The following is a 15575-nucleotide window of genomic DNA, read 5'->3' as shown; positions in this document are numbered from 1 at the left end:
AGTGGATCACTATTTGTTTCAAATCGATTTTAGTAATTAGTTTTCATTTGAGTGATCGTGAAGTTTTTTTTAGTTCAAGGAGTTTTAATTCCGCTATATATTCACATGTTATATGTGCAATATATTATATATATTACATACATTATTTCTTAACCACTCTCAATTATGTGCCCGATATTTTTCATTACGACTTTCGTTAATTATTCTGTGACAAGATATTGTTAACAGGATAATAGGTCGTCAAGACGGATGCATCTTCCAGTTAATTATTCTAAATTTACAATGAATGTTGGTATTGCACTTTGAAGTGCATTTTTAAAAACAGCATGTCCAGTGCTCTGAAAAGCATGTACTTGTATATATTCTAAGGGAAAATAGGTTCATGAGCAATTCCTTATGTAATAGATTCCTATTTTATAAAGATGCAGATAATCAAACAAATTATTTTTCATGATTCAAACGACTAATCAATGCTTGAAACATGAATGAACAATCTATTGCATTACATAGTCGTCGAAAATGCTATCGCTTATTATTTACGAGTTACTTGAAGATAGTAATAGGACTTCTCACTTGAATCTAAGACTTTTTCGGAAATTGGACTTGTGAAGATACGACCTTATCAGACAGAACAATCCCGCGAATTTCACATTTCAAACTACTACTTTTTTTCTCGCAAAACAGCAAAAAGACATTAAATTAATTTATATTACCAAAAATATTTCGTGCAATATTTGTATGACATCGTCCAATATTTGCAGCACTATACAATATCGATACAACATATTAATCAAAACGGCTCTCTACTTCTTGAATTTGAGCTCGTTTATACAATAATAATAATGATAAACACTATGTTGCTTGATAAAATTGGAAAAAAAAAAAAAAAAAAAAAGATTGCCTTTTAAAGCAATATATGAAGCAATATAAGCAATATATGAAAAGTATGATACGAGGGTCTTGATATAAAGGAATATAATAAATACCTTTCTTCATAGTGAATGGACTGTTTGAATGGCATTTAGCATCACATTCTTGCAGGTTTGAAAATCTGTTATCGTTTCCGAGGCAGCCACCGTAGACAAATGTTTTGCAAGTATTATCTTCGGGATCGTGGTACCACATCACGAAATAACCCAAGCAGGGACCTGGGTCCTTCTGCTGACTGCATGGATCTACACGAAAAAAAAAAAAAAAATCAAAATGAATGTCCATACCCAGTTCTTTGCTGCGGAGTAAAATTTTTAATAATAACAATCTCGGGATTCTCGCATACTTCCACTTAAAGTGGGTGCCTATGATGCAAGGTGAATAATGACTGTGCCCTGCGTTCTGCAACTGAATGTTCCCGATTGGCTTAAATATATATGGACATCATATGCTCACCTCATCCCAAAGTTATAATACAACAAAAAGAGCAATACAAATATATGTATTTGCATCGCTCAAGAGTGTTATTTTAAACACTGGTTTCTCACTTCTGTTAGTAAACAAAGGTAACTTTAACCCATATTGGATCACTCATAAACAGAAACATAGGAAAAAGATTACATGCCAAATTCCATCTTATGATATTTATTTTTTTTGAAATATCGTATTTATTTATACAAAGACAGATGGCCCTCTAGATATAATTCCAAAGTGTGCATTTTAAAACTAAAACGTGAAAATTCACCAAATTTTCGATTTCGAATTCATTACAATCTATTTTAGTATCGAATTTTTTTGGCGTCAACAATACTTCAGCATATTTTGTATATGAACTTTAAAACACCTCATTTTAAACAGCCGCGTACCTTGAGATTCTTGGTCGTTTCCAGCAGGAAGGCTCCTGCATTGTATTTCGCATGTCTCCTTGTCATTGAAACGGTTTCCGTTTCCTTGGCAACCGCTGTATGAGAATTCTTTGCACTCGCCTTGCTCCTTGTCAAAGTACCACTGGGGGAATGAGCCGCTGCATGGGCCACGTATCTTAGGCAGCTTGCAAACATCTGCAAATAATAATAATAATAATATCATTAGAACACCGTGGAGCGTCATTAGACATCAGCGAAGCACAAATATAATGGCGATTAAAATATCCAAGACAACGAAACCCAATCGATTCAAAACAGATTGATGATTATGATATTCAAGATAGAGAACCTGATCAATTCTTAGCGGGCTGACAATCATGATATCCAAGATAGGGAAACCAATCAATTCAAACCGGATTGCCGCTCAAGATCTCCAAGAAGAGAATAATATATATATATATATATATATATATATATATATATATATATATATATATTGTTAGTATGCGGGATGAATATCTTAATATTAAATACATATGAATAATTGTTGAAATAAAATATTACAAAACAGAACAGAATAATATAGATCATGACTAACCATCAATTAATTAATGATTTATTTTTCTTACAAAAAAGTTCCTCTGCAATTGGGCTATCAGTAGAAATATTTATTATTTCGTATTAAAATTCAGATAAACTTTATAAAAGTAATGACCATTTTAGAAAACTCAAAAATTAATACATTTTTTTATATTGAATTGATTTATATCTGTAATTCTTTCTCGTTAATATCAGTTGCAAGGAACCCAATTGATGCATAAGTAATAAAAAAAAAAGTTTCCTAAATCAAATTAATGCATAAGAATGGTTCAGAAGTCCAAATATGTGTAGGAGGAAAAAAAATTACAAAGTATTTTGGCAACTTTGGAAGCAATAAGTTTTCAGAACTTGGGGATCCAAACTGTACAAAGAATTTTTTTAATGAAAACATTAAATAACCACTTGGCATTATAACGTAACAAAAATTTCATTTCTTTTCTTTTTTCATTAATAATAAAAATAACTTAAAAAATATTTTCTAAAAAATTGTAATTGGATATTGGTTTTAAAAATGGATTTGAGATATATTTCCCATTAATTTACGAAATCAAAGGAATGCGTGATTCTTACATACCCTGTGAAGCGAGGCATTTGTATTCACATTCTTTTTTGGTATTAAATCGGTTAGCGTTTCCTCTGCATCCTCCATAATAGAACTGCTTACAGACTCCGTCTTTGTCATAAAACCACTGCAACTTCCTTCCATCGCACGGACCAGCGTCAGGTTCCATCAAACAATATTCTATTTTTGGGTGGGTGGGGGATAAAGGAAACATGTAAATAATAAAGTTAATATATTCGCATAATTTAAATAGATAAGGTATGTTGAAGTTGATAGAAGATATATTTCGTTGAATTCATCGGTTATCTTTTACTGACATTTCAATCTTCTACAATAGATGAATCAAGATATTAAAATGCTATTGCTATAGAAATGTCTAGACGTCAAACCTCAAGGTAATTTAGAAATAGTATATAAGTAATAATAAATTACACAACAAATAAAATATTAAAAACCGCGCATTGAGATAGCAGAACTGTAGGAAATATAGCATTTATTTGAAAATCTTACTGATCTGTTCATGTCGTAAGATTTCCTGGCTTCAAACAGTTGAAATTTCATGATTTTGTAAAAACGTACAGTAAATTAGCTATTAATCGGATCTTATAAGTGTTAATGCATGAAAGCTTAAAATCCCTCCACAAGATATCGCCGCCAATGGAAATTAAAAGCACGAGCTACAGGCGAAACAAGAATTTTTTAAAATCTTGATTAAAGAACGTCGCTTTAGTCAGGGAAAGACAGAGTTTCCAAAACTGTAGCACTTACAATTTTTTTTTTCTATCGATAGGAAGAAAAATATAATTTTTATTCGTGTATGTAATTTTGTTTTCCGTATCCACCAAAATTATTTTTCAAGATTTTGTTTAATTTCAATTATTCAGATAAATATAAATTCTTTTTCATAGCATGAAAAAATAAAACTACTTTGAAGTATAATTTTTGATAAGTTCAACAGCGTTCATTGGGAACAAGATGAATGATTTCTACGCATCTGTGCCCACTTTTGTCGATGCGCTCGTTTAAATGTGATTAATTTTCGATATAATTAGAATGAGCAGAAATCAGAAAATGAAAATACAAAGATTTGAGTTGAATTAAAGTAACGCCCACTTAAAAAAAATTAAGAATTTTTTTTTTAAACAGTATGATGCAGTCCATGATCATAGTTAGAATGTGATTTTTCTCATAAAAGCCTGCAAACAATATAATGCTACATTTAGAATTCATTACAAAAATTATAAAATTCATTATAAAACAATATATATAAATTCATTATATATTGTTTTTTCCCATTAGCGCAGAGAAAATTCACCCGCTCCTCCCCTTTCGCCGGAATGACAAGTTTTATGCACAAGTTTTGGCTATAGCCGCATTTACTGGCATTCGAAAACTTCCTTCAAGGTACTGTTCCTTTCAAGGCATCGAAACTAATATTTTGCGACAATTGTATTTCCTTAAGGAGTGGTGTGCAGTAAGATGAACAGTTATTAGGCCTCCTAATTTCTCGAATAATGTGTTTATCCTTTTGCTAAATGTAAACTTTTCCTACTTTCTCTTTTTTCTCATCCCTTTTTGACTATATTAACGTCTCTTGACGCATGCAAAAAAGCATGGATTTTAGAATTCAAGAATAAACAGTAGTAAGCGGAGGGGAAAAAAATTAAATATCGATTTTTATATTAAAATATGAAATAATGGATGCTTTATGAATTTGAAAACTGGTAACCAAATTATAAACCGGTTAAAGATTAGAAACCGGATAATCCTTAAATAGTTCAAAGAGGGGAAGCATTCTGATATGAATATTTTTAATATTAGCATAAAGGGGTTTTCCTAACAATTTCGCTTTTGGTACTTAGAATATTTATTACTTTTAGTTCTCATTTCACGCTAATTTTTATGACAGTTGCTGTCCAGCAAGCGGAAAGACAACCGAAAAGCTTGTGTCTTACCAAGGTGGAATTCTTCTAACTGGCCCTTGTCATTGGGCTTCTGGCACTGCTTCTCGCATTCGATAAATGTGGCAAAATTATTTTCGTTTCCTGCGCAGCCGCTGTAGTAAAACCGTTGGCACTTCCTTTCATTGGAATTGTAGTACCAGCGCTCCCTGAATTGATAGCAATTACCAATGGCTTGAGGCAAGTGGCAGACGTCTGGCTCTAAAAGAAGAGACAATTCTTTAGCAATACATCCAAGGGAAAGTTAAAGATTTTTGAAACAATATCAGAAAGCCGTGCATTCCTTTTATAACTACTTATGTCTAGGAATCTCAGAACCCTGAAATTCCAGAATACTGAAATGGCCGAGTTTCTCTTTCAAAGAAAAAATATCCCCACCGCCTCAAAAAGTTAACAATCGTATTTTTTCTCTTTGTATTTTTCTGAATTTGATATAAAATAAGGTGGGTGATATCACCCAAATTTACTCACATAATCTCAAAAAATGGTAAATTTCTCTTTTTACTCACATAATCTCACCGAGTCAATCTGGTCTATAAAATAATGGTGGCGGTCTCATCCAAACTTATTCACATAATCTCTAAAGGACAGACACAGAACTACAATTGCAGTTTGCAGTGAATTATTCTTGACACAGAACTACAATTGCAGTTTGCAGTGAATTATTCTTGACACAGAACTACAATTGCAGTTTGCAGTGAATTATTCTTGACACAGAACTACAATTGCAGTTTGCAGTGAATTATTCTTGACACAGAACTACAATTGCAGTTTCAAAATCACATACCAAATTTGAAAAATTTAAGTCACTGCGTTCTTGTGATTTCGCGTTTACATGTTTTTGAAAGTACAGACCAGCAGACGTTTAAACTCTTGTTGGATTTATCTGACAATTTGATTGGTTTCTATATTATAGATGTTAAATCTGTGTACCAAATTTTATCTATCCAATTCTCTTCCTTTTGTAGTTTTATCGTGTTAATTTATATTCGAACAGCTGGGTAGACAAAACCTTCTTAGAATGGATTTTGCTCAAAATTTGACAGACCTTTATAAATTTATTTGCTTGTTTATACACACACCAAATAACGTTTAGTTGTTTGTTCATAAAAATTTTATCCAATTAGCATTTTTGTGTTAGCTTGTTCACAGACAGACATTTGCCAAAAATGAATTTTTCGAACTCGGGGAAGACTAAAACGTGAAGATTCGTCAAAATCTCGAATTCGAATTTTTTGACGATTACAAATTTTTTTTATATTTAGCATACGAGAAAGTAAAATGAGAATGCCGATGTCAGTGAGTTCGGCTCTTTCTGCAAGTTGTACCATTCTTAATGAACACGAGAATTTAATTAATAAAATTTAACATAAAGGAATGGAAACTGTACAGAAACATTCGGTCGTTTCGGGTATTAGATGTAATTTACAGTGGATGTTCAGTATCGAAAAGTACAAATTCCAAGTCTTCACCTGCCTAATAAATACAGAGAGAAGAGCAGAACCAACCATCATTTTTTTAAGAATGTAAATTCGTTATAGTTAAATATATGTACGAGCGCTTGGTCACATAATAAGTACTTCTACTGCAATAATTAATTGTGGATAGGTGCAGGTTTGCATTTTTCTAGAAATGCGGAAACAGTTACATATAGCTTGCAAGTATTGGGGTCATTTCTTTATTGGATTATGCCATTCAAATATAATCCACCGATAATAGGTAAATACTACGTTATATCAAAATAAAATTCAAATATCGTCATTAAAATATCTCAATTCCAATAAAAATTTCGAATAGTTCTAGAGATATAAAGATTAAACAAAAAGATTGTTGAACAGGAATGAAAAGAAATCATTTTAATTATCCTAAGCCTAGCGATTCTACCCCTTCAAGGCCTTTATATAGTTAAATATTTTTTAGTGGCATGATTAATCACCAGAAGATCATATCAACGTCTTTTATTGGAAAAAAAATAAAAAACAATGAATTTAACTTCTTAGGATTATGGGTAATCTTATGCTTTTACATTAAAAAAAAATATATTAAGCTGGTTACTTATTCTATACCCAAGAAAATCTGCTCAATTCTTTGGTTTTAGAGCAATAATCGATCCTCCGAGAGTATCAATTCATAACAATTTTAATCAGCACCAAGACTGGATTCAGACTTGGAGGTCCTAACGCAGCATATGTTTCTAGGGCCCTTTCGTTTAAATTTCGGAAGACAGGAAAATATACTAATTTTATTTCAATCTCTATATAATCAATTTATTGCTACCAAATATTAAAACTAATTGAAATTATTAAAAAAAGCATTTAATTAAGGTCACTTTCCAGATAACCGGATTCAGTAATTCGTGGTTAAAGTATAATACTCTCAATGATTATAATACTCTCTTTTGTACACCTTGTTTGTAAGCAAACCGGAAAAGTAACAAGAATTCCGCCTCACCTGATATGATAAGTTTCATGAACCTATTCGTAGTTGGAGCTACTTTGTAATCGATGCGACACCTGTACTGTCCTTCATCTTCCTTTCTTACTTTGTGGATGGTCAAAGCGGTTAAGTGATCGTCTTCTTGGACAGTGAACCGAGGGTCAGTTCCTCTGCTGACGATCTGGGATTTGGCGTCGCTGGTCTTCCTTCGATCAACGCCATGGATCGGATAGGCGGAATCTCCCTTGTACCACAAGAACAAGAGAATTTCATCATTTGGCGAAGATGGGACTCCCTTGCAGACCATGGTCACTTGTGATCCAATGGTGGCATTATAAACAGTGGCAGTATCTGAAATGACAGAAGAAGGTTCTTAAGGGCCATCATTTTGAACAAAAATTTTAGAGTTAGGGATTTATTTAAACATGATAACTTTCAATGATAATGTCAAGAAGATCGAATAAACAGATAATAATAACAACTGATTTCAACATGATAACTTCCAATGATAATGTCAAAAAGATCGAATGAACAGATGATAATAATAACTGATCTCAACATGATAACTTCCAATGATAATGTCAAAAAGATCGAATGAACAGATGATAATAATAACTGATCTCAACATGATAACTTCCAATGATAATGTCAAAAAGATCTAATGAACAGATGATAATAATAACTGATTTCAACATGATAACTTCCAATTATACGCGAAAACGAATGGAGTTTCACACGCAAATAAGAGATTTTGAGCAAAATTACTGAAAAAAAAAACGCAATTCAAATGAAAATTTTGAAAATTTTTATTTAGAATAAGGGGCTAACACATAAAATTATATCTTAATAAATAGTACATTTCTGTACTTACAAATGTATTTATTTTTACTTTTTTACAAGAGAAAATACCATTGTTTTATGTTAAAATACTTTTTTAAAAGATTAAAATTCATCAATAACATTTTGGAATAACAACCACAATATATCTGCAAAATGGCTAACCGAAAATTTACTGTATTTTGAAATGACGGAAAAATTATTTGTAACATTACATATTTGTAATTCATATATTTTTTGATAAATTAGTTAATCGTCAGATAAGATATCCACCGATTGGTAAAATATTTTAATGTTTAAATTTAAGAGCAAGCACTTTTCAAAAGGATGCATTTTCTAATAGAAAGATTTAATTGTAAGATGAGTCATTAATAATTGAATGTAGAGAAAAAGGGGGAAACATTATTTTCTTTGAATTTGAAGGGAGACGCAATTAAGCTTTATAATTAAAAAAAAACCATAATATTTCGTTCAAAGTGTACGATTGTTAAATACACTTTCTAGAGTGTTCCCCCTTCATTTTTCTCATATATTCATATAAAATGGCGCGTTTTGCATCCCAGCATAGTTATATTAGTGAATTAAATTAATGATTTTGGGTGTCTTTTTCCCACGAATGAAATCAAAATTTGACATATATATATATGTGTGTGTAATGATATCTATTAATCTAATTTAAATTAATTTCCAAATTTTTATCTTAATTTATCCCACATTAACTTCATTCTAAAATGTTCTCTTTATTTCCTGATGCAATTCCACCTTTTTTATTTAATTAATCCAGCATGAGCTGTGTAACACTGCTTTAATCAGCAGGTTCTCACGCTCCGAGAGAAAGGATAAAAATCTTTAATGATTGCAACATTATTTTAAGGATCTTATACAGAAAATTCGCTTACCTAAATCGACACGTGTCAAAGAAATCCCTATCAAAATTTCATAGTATAAAATCACTGTGGAAAAAATTTCATTCTCTTCTGCTCTTGTATAGTGTTGTGAACTAAGATATTTCTTACCACTTATTCTTGTATATAAATTATACCTCTCTGGATGTAATAAAGCAAAGTTTTAAAATGTTCAAAAGTTTCTTCTATTCGGCCAAAAATCTCCTAAAAATATGTTTACATACATATAGTATACAAGGTACAACATCATATATCAAATTTCGCGTTTCGAATTATGGTGTTCATATTCTCAAAACCATGCAGATCGATGGACGATCAATCCTTTGACGAATTGGGTCTAAAATTTAATACACCTCTACAATTCTAACGGTCAATCTATATATTTCATTCCATTGATAAATATATTTGTATTTTTAAATTGCCATATTCATATGTGCGTGGAAAGAACACACAGAATTCCTAAAGATTCATTTCATCTCAAAGTTGCTCGAAATTTACAAATATGATGAAACGGACATCACCAAATTTCACTAGCAGTTGTTTACATCTCTCAATTATCTAATTCAAGACTGGCACAAAGGTGCTTTTTGGTCTTCTTCTTGTGCACAGCCGACCACCTCGCCATCACTGAACGAAGCAGTATCGACAGGATTTGTTGCGGCCAACTTCTGTTTTTATCATAATTCATCCATATTACTGACAAATTCTTCGAGGTGGATGGTCATTAGCCACAGATGGTCAATCTCTGACCTTCCAACTCACCTTCCCCTACACTTGTCATCCTGTTTTATGAGCAGCAGGTCAATACTTCGAGAAAATCTCAAAATTTTCTGTATTCATCCAAATGTGCTTCCCACAACAGAAGAAAGGCAAACACTTTTAAATAGTTGACAAAAATCTGTCAATTTTCAACATCATGTCTTTTAGTATTTTAAGATTTTCTGGCACCGTTAGTACAGATATTAAGTCATTATTTCCAACTCTTCCTTAGTTCTGAGACTTCTATATATTCCTTTAAATAATGATAAACAGTACCGATTCCTCCACAGATGCATTTATTTTTCCGCATCTTTCCAACTCTTTGGAATTATGCGGGAAATTTGGATGTCCTGATAGTGTTTTTTGGATTCAAGGAGGTTTGAAACATCATCAACATGATTCTTCAAAATGTAGAATTCGAATTTTTTCATCCATCATTATTTTCACATTTTACATGCGAGAAAAAAAATTCTAAACATCGATCATTTTTAAAAATGAAACGAAAATCAAATTTGTATACAAGAAAGGGTTCTTTTCCTATGATAAATACGAACCGAAATTATGTTTTTTGATGTAATTACCAAATGTCACATTTTATTCGTATAGTTCGCTGTGTTTCCAAGAAGTTATGTAAACTTGTGTGTAGATAGAAAAATGAACATGGTTCCAGATACAGTTTATTTCATATTTAGAAACTTCTGAAAAACGCTGATTTTCTTCATAACATCCCGATTTCGAATGCTTTGATGTTGATTTCTGTATATGATTTTCTTAAAAGAGACTGGAAAAACAGACTGCTTGAGGAAAACTTACCTTTGGGCTTAGCAATCACACACCGCTGCATGCACTCCTTCTCGCTTTCGAAATTGTTGCTGTTCCCTTTGCAGCCTCCGTAGATAAAAGCTTTGCAAGCGTTTTCTGCTTTGTTAAAGAACCACCTTTGAGTCACTTTTTTGCAAGGCCCGACATCCATGGGTTGATCGCAAGTGTCTGCAAAGAACAGATAGAATGGATTTAGATTTTAAACATGACAATACAATTAAAATACCATTTGCAAACTAAATCAAGCAACGGCAACATCGTGATATTCCGCAGTTCCGCGGCGTGAAAAAGTGGTCACAAACACTTCCATTTCAGAATTTGAAACAGCAATTTATAATCTGTAGATTTAAAGAAAAGATTAAATTTTAATATATCTAGTATAAACGAGCGCATAAAACTTTAACATAAAGCTCTGATGTAAAAAACAGACGAATCCCGCCGTTAATTTGTAGAATTTTTTTTTCTAATTAAATTTAAAAATAAAATAATTTTTAAATTATTTATGGGAGATGTAGAGCTTTCATGGAATTATTTTGCTAGCATCTTTCTACTGTAATAACTAAAGCGAAACTGAAGAAGTCATGCTGTCATACATTTGGTGTGTTCTTTTTAAAGTAAATCAATCCAAAGTAAAACTACATAAACATTTAATATTTACACTTAAAACGTTTGAATATAACGATCCTAGATTAACAGAGGTAGCGCTAATACGTATTTCAAATCTTTAGATACAAGCCAATAAGAAAGGTAGAGTTGAGTTGTTACACAACTAAGTTCAATAATAAAATGTTTTTCTGCTTCTTCGTTGCACCACACTACTGAGAACAGAATTCTTTACTTTTTGCTTATTTATAGTTGAGAAATTTCCAGAAAGTTCGAGTATGTAGTAAATCGTAACTATCTAGATTCGAAACAGGAATCATTTTGATTGAATTTTAATCCTCCAGATTGGCAACGGCGTAACTTATCCTTAGTCTTTAAAAAAAATGCAAAAAATCTACATATACAAAGCATATCATCGGCGTCAAAGCTACTGAATCTAGTATATAGTACTTCTTGGATAGTAGAAACTCACCAAGAAAGTTGCAAATTTTTTAATATGAATGCCAATTAAAATTTAATAATAATGTTAATATTTTTTATCTTCAGTAATTTCAGAGCACATGATTAAAAAAAAAATACACCACTTTAAAATTTAAAATATAGTTTTTCAGTGATACTATTTTTTTTCTCTAAACACAATAAATGTTTAATACAGTTTTAAGTATATTTTACAATAATGCTTTATGTTATTTTAGTAACTGGATACTCATTCACCAGCGTTGTGACGATAGTAAACATTTTCTCAAATCTCCGAAGTAAAGAAGAAATTTTTTAAAAAAATACTATAAAAAGAGACTAATCAAACTCAGAACATAAACATGCTATAGTATGTTTTCTGGAGAGGGCCGAATCTCTTAAATATTTCTTTCTATATTAATCACGAATCATTAGAATATTATCTATAATACAATCAAACTCATAAATCTTAATCTTACTTTACACATGCATAATACAAATCTCTTAAATAATTATATAGCAGATTGGTTTTGAGCGAGGATAGAACCTTGGACCTTGTGGTTCGCAGCCGAGTAACAAGACCGCAAGACAAAAGCAACTGTCCGCGTTTCGTAGCTGTAAACTGGCTTATAAACTCTTCACCACAATCACATTATGGTTCTTTATATAAAGAAACGAGCAACATATGCTACAATGATGAAATGTAGTATTAATGCTACCTTAGATAAAATCAAATGATTATTTTCCATTTAACAAAAATTAAGTGATTTTATCATTTTCACTGCACGAAGAAAAAGGTATGTTCTACTGTTTGTTGCTCTTTATATTAACCAACTTCAAAAACTAAATTAAATAAGAGAGTAAGTTTAAAAGTATTCAGTTACCTAAAGCAGCCTGTTTAACGCATATATTTTCACATATTTCTTTGCTCTTATATCGGTTATTATTGCCAAGACATCCACTGTAATTGAAACTCTTGCAAGAATCAGTTTCCGGTTCGTAATACCATGAAGGATGAGATCCCTTGCACGGACCCACCACTTTTGGTAAAGAACACGCCTCTGAAATAAACACAAAAAATTATTGCGGGTGTGCAGCGTGCCATAATCCGTTTTGATGAACTAATTTGATTTTTAAAATAAATAACGTTAAATGAACATGAAAAAAATGACAAAACATAATATAAATATTATCTAACATACCACCGCCATCTATATTATATGTATAAATACAAACATATTGAGATTGGGCAGTATGTATTATAATCAATCAATAAAGTATTACAGTCGGTTGTTAATGTGAAGGCTTAAATAGCCTTGCATATAACGATACTGCATATAAAAAACGGATGCAAATGAGCTTAGTGTATTAGATATTTAAACACCAAAAATCCCTATTGTGTTTAATAAAACTATCTCTTCTAATAATTAAAAAAAGTGTTAATTAAAACAAATTAGCTTGTCAACAAAGGCGACTAGTACAATAATATTCTGAAGTTAAGCTATGGTGAGACAAAGTGCTTTTAATCGTGTTCTAGTTTTATGTATAAATAAAGGAGAATTTTAATTAATTAGATGCAAGAACTTGGGGAAAAAACCTATTTGGAAGAAAGGTATTGGCACAAAATTAAAATTATGAAAGAATTGAATAAAACTAAACAATTCGAATGTCGATTATTTAACAACCTCATTCGGCAACAAAATGATTTTTTTTCTCCCGTAAAAACTTCTTAAGATGCCACCGATATCGCTTTTCTTTGCTTTCTACTTAGGATACTTTCTTCGTCAGATCCTTCAAAATGAGCTCTCGATTTTCAATAGAGACGTAACCTTCTATTCACCTTGCAGTTGTCATTGTTTTTCTAGTCGATAGGATCTGAGGCAGCAGCTTTTACAGCTACCCATCTCTGTAGTCACATAGATTGTCAGCAATTCTATGATTCTCTAACACTGTTCTTATCAAATTCTAAACCCAATTTGTATTTTTCTAATACATGAGAGGCATCATGATTAATTTCGGCTTATTTTTAAACTGGAATAGCAAAATGTTTTTATTTCTGAATTTGGCACATGGAAAATATCTGAAGCAGCAAAGAAAAACAGTGAAAAGTTTAACTTCGAGTTCGCAAAAGTTGAAGCATTTAATATTTCAAATGAAATTTGTTTAATAATACATAGTACTTTTTATAGCACTTAGACGTTTTAGATCAATTAAAGGTGATTCAGGTATTCGTACATCTGCACGAATAGTCAACTCTAGTTGTCACTAATTAGAAATATTCAATTTTTGGAACAGAAGTCTTCATAAAACCAAATCTAATTATAAGATAAATCGCTTCAAAATATCAGCTTATATTTACGAGGGTTGCCCAAATGAAAAGTGGACGCTTGCGATTGCGTCAGAATGATTGCAGCTATAGTAGCGTCACCGAACAGGGATATAAAAGACGGTGTGGAGGATTCGTGGTAGAAGAAATGGATCGAAAGTCGTGCTATGCATGGATGCATCCAGATCGGAACAATGTACGGTTGTACAGTTTATTCTTAGATTGCCATGGACCATTCTTGATTGATTTCATGCCTCCAGAGAACACTATCAATTATACAAAACACTGCAGTACTCTGACGAAATTACAGAAAGGAATCAAAAGCAAACGTCCATGCTTTCTCACACAACAAGTGATCTTTCTCCATGACAATGCCCGCCCACACTCTCCCGTGTGACCCAGACGACCATAACAAAATTCCGTTGAGAAGTGTTGGAACACCCGCAGTATAGTCCGGATTTGACACTCCGTGACTTCCACATCTTTGGCCCACTTTAGAGAGCATTACAGAGGACACGTTTCCATTCGGACGACGAAGTGACGGAAGCTGTGCAGGACTTCCTCAAGAATCAATCACCATCTTTCTACAGCAAAGACATAGACCTGCTACCTAAACGAGGGGACCTGTGTTACAACGCCCATGGTGATTTCTTTTGATTCAACTTGTCCACTTTTCATTTGGGCAACTTTATACATAAAATGTTTTCTAAATTGAACTTTATAAATTTTAAGATAACAAATATAATTAGTAATGAAAAAACATCAAATGTCTTCGAAGAATTGCACATTTTAAAGATTTGACTGTAGTACAGTCAGATGTATTAAAACAGAAGAAGTCATTGCGTAGATACTTACCAGGCCCTTCAGGGTTAACGCACACTTGCTCACAAGCATCTTGAGAATTAAATTGATTTCCATTACCATCACAGCCTCCATACCAAAATCGACTGCAGCCACCATAAGTAACATCAAAATACCATTTCACAGTGAAGTTATGGCAAGGTCCTCTCTCCTTAGGCAAACTGCAGACATCAGCTATAAGAGAATACAATATTTACACGGAATGAAGCACAAAATAATGACATGAAGAAAATTTTAAAAATAATTCTAAATGTTCTCAAATTGGACAAATATTTGCATCGTAGAGGAAATTATTACTTTGTTTCAACTTTAAAATAATTTTTTTTTGAAACGATGAATAAATACTAGGGTTTTTCTCCACAAATTTCGTGTTATTTGGACTCTAAAAGTTTCTTCAATTTTTTTTTTATTAATGTATATCACTAATTCTCTGGAACAATAATTTACCATGTTACAAAAGATATAAATCTTAGAAATATTTTGCAAAAATCTAAAAATCAGTGGAAAATGGAAAATGCAATTACAGTTGCCTAATGAATATTCTTAGGACCTTAAGGACAAGACTGTAATATTTAATGCTATGATATTTTGTAATCTAATGCCTTCTATTTTCGTACAAAGGAAAAATGAACCAAAAAACTAATTAGAAAC

The 15575-nt window shown here is 31.8% G+C and overlaps 1 protein-coding gene across 1 annotated transcript in view; it reads right to left on the bottom strand.

Moving 5' to 3' along the window:
- The window catches only part of LOC129983749 (papilin-like), a 206976-nt gene that overhangs the window by 15001 nt on the left and 176400 nt on the right, over nucleotides 1-15575 (bottom strand). Inside the window, exons 21-28 of the mRNA XM_056093361.1 lie at nucleotides 14919-15098; nucleotides 12622-12798; nucleotides 10670-10846; nucleotides 7371-7706; nucleotides 4914-5120; nucleotides 2971-3138; nucleotides 1797-1991; nucleotides 987-1175 (exon numbers count right to left, since the gene is read on the bottom strand). Of these exons, the coding sequence (XP_055949336.1) occupies nucleotides 987-1175; nucleotides 1797-1991; nucleotides 2971-3138; nucleotides 4914-5120; nucleotides 7371-7706; nucleotides 10670-10846; nucleotides 12622-12798; nucleotides 14919-15098 (1629 nt within the window). The remainder of the gene's footprint in view (nucleotides 1-986; nucleotides 1176-1796; nucleotides 1992-2970; nucleotides 3139-4913; nucleotides 5121-7370; nucleotides 7707-10669; nucleotides 10847-12621; nucleotides 12799-14918; nucleotides 15099-15575) is intronic.

This window comes from Argiope bruennichi, chromosome 9 (assembly GCF_947563725.1).
Source record: "Argiope bruennichi chromosome 9, qqArgBrue1.1, whole genome shotgun sequence".
Lineage (NCBI taxonomy): Eukaryota > Metazoa > Arthropoda > Arachnida > Araneae > Araneidae > Argiope > Argiope bruennichi.
Note: the sequence above shows the minus strand (reverse complement) of the source record. Positions and strands in the feature narration are given on the sequence as shown.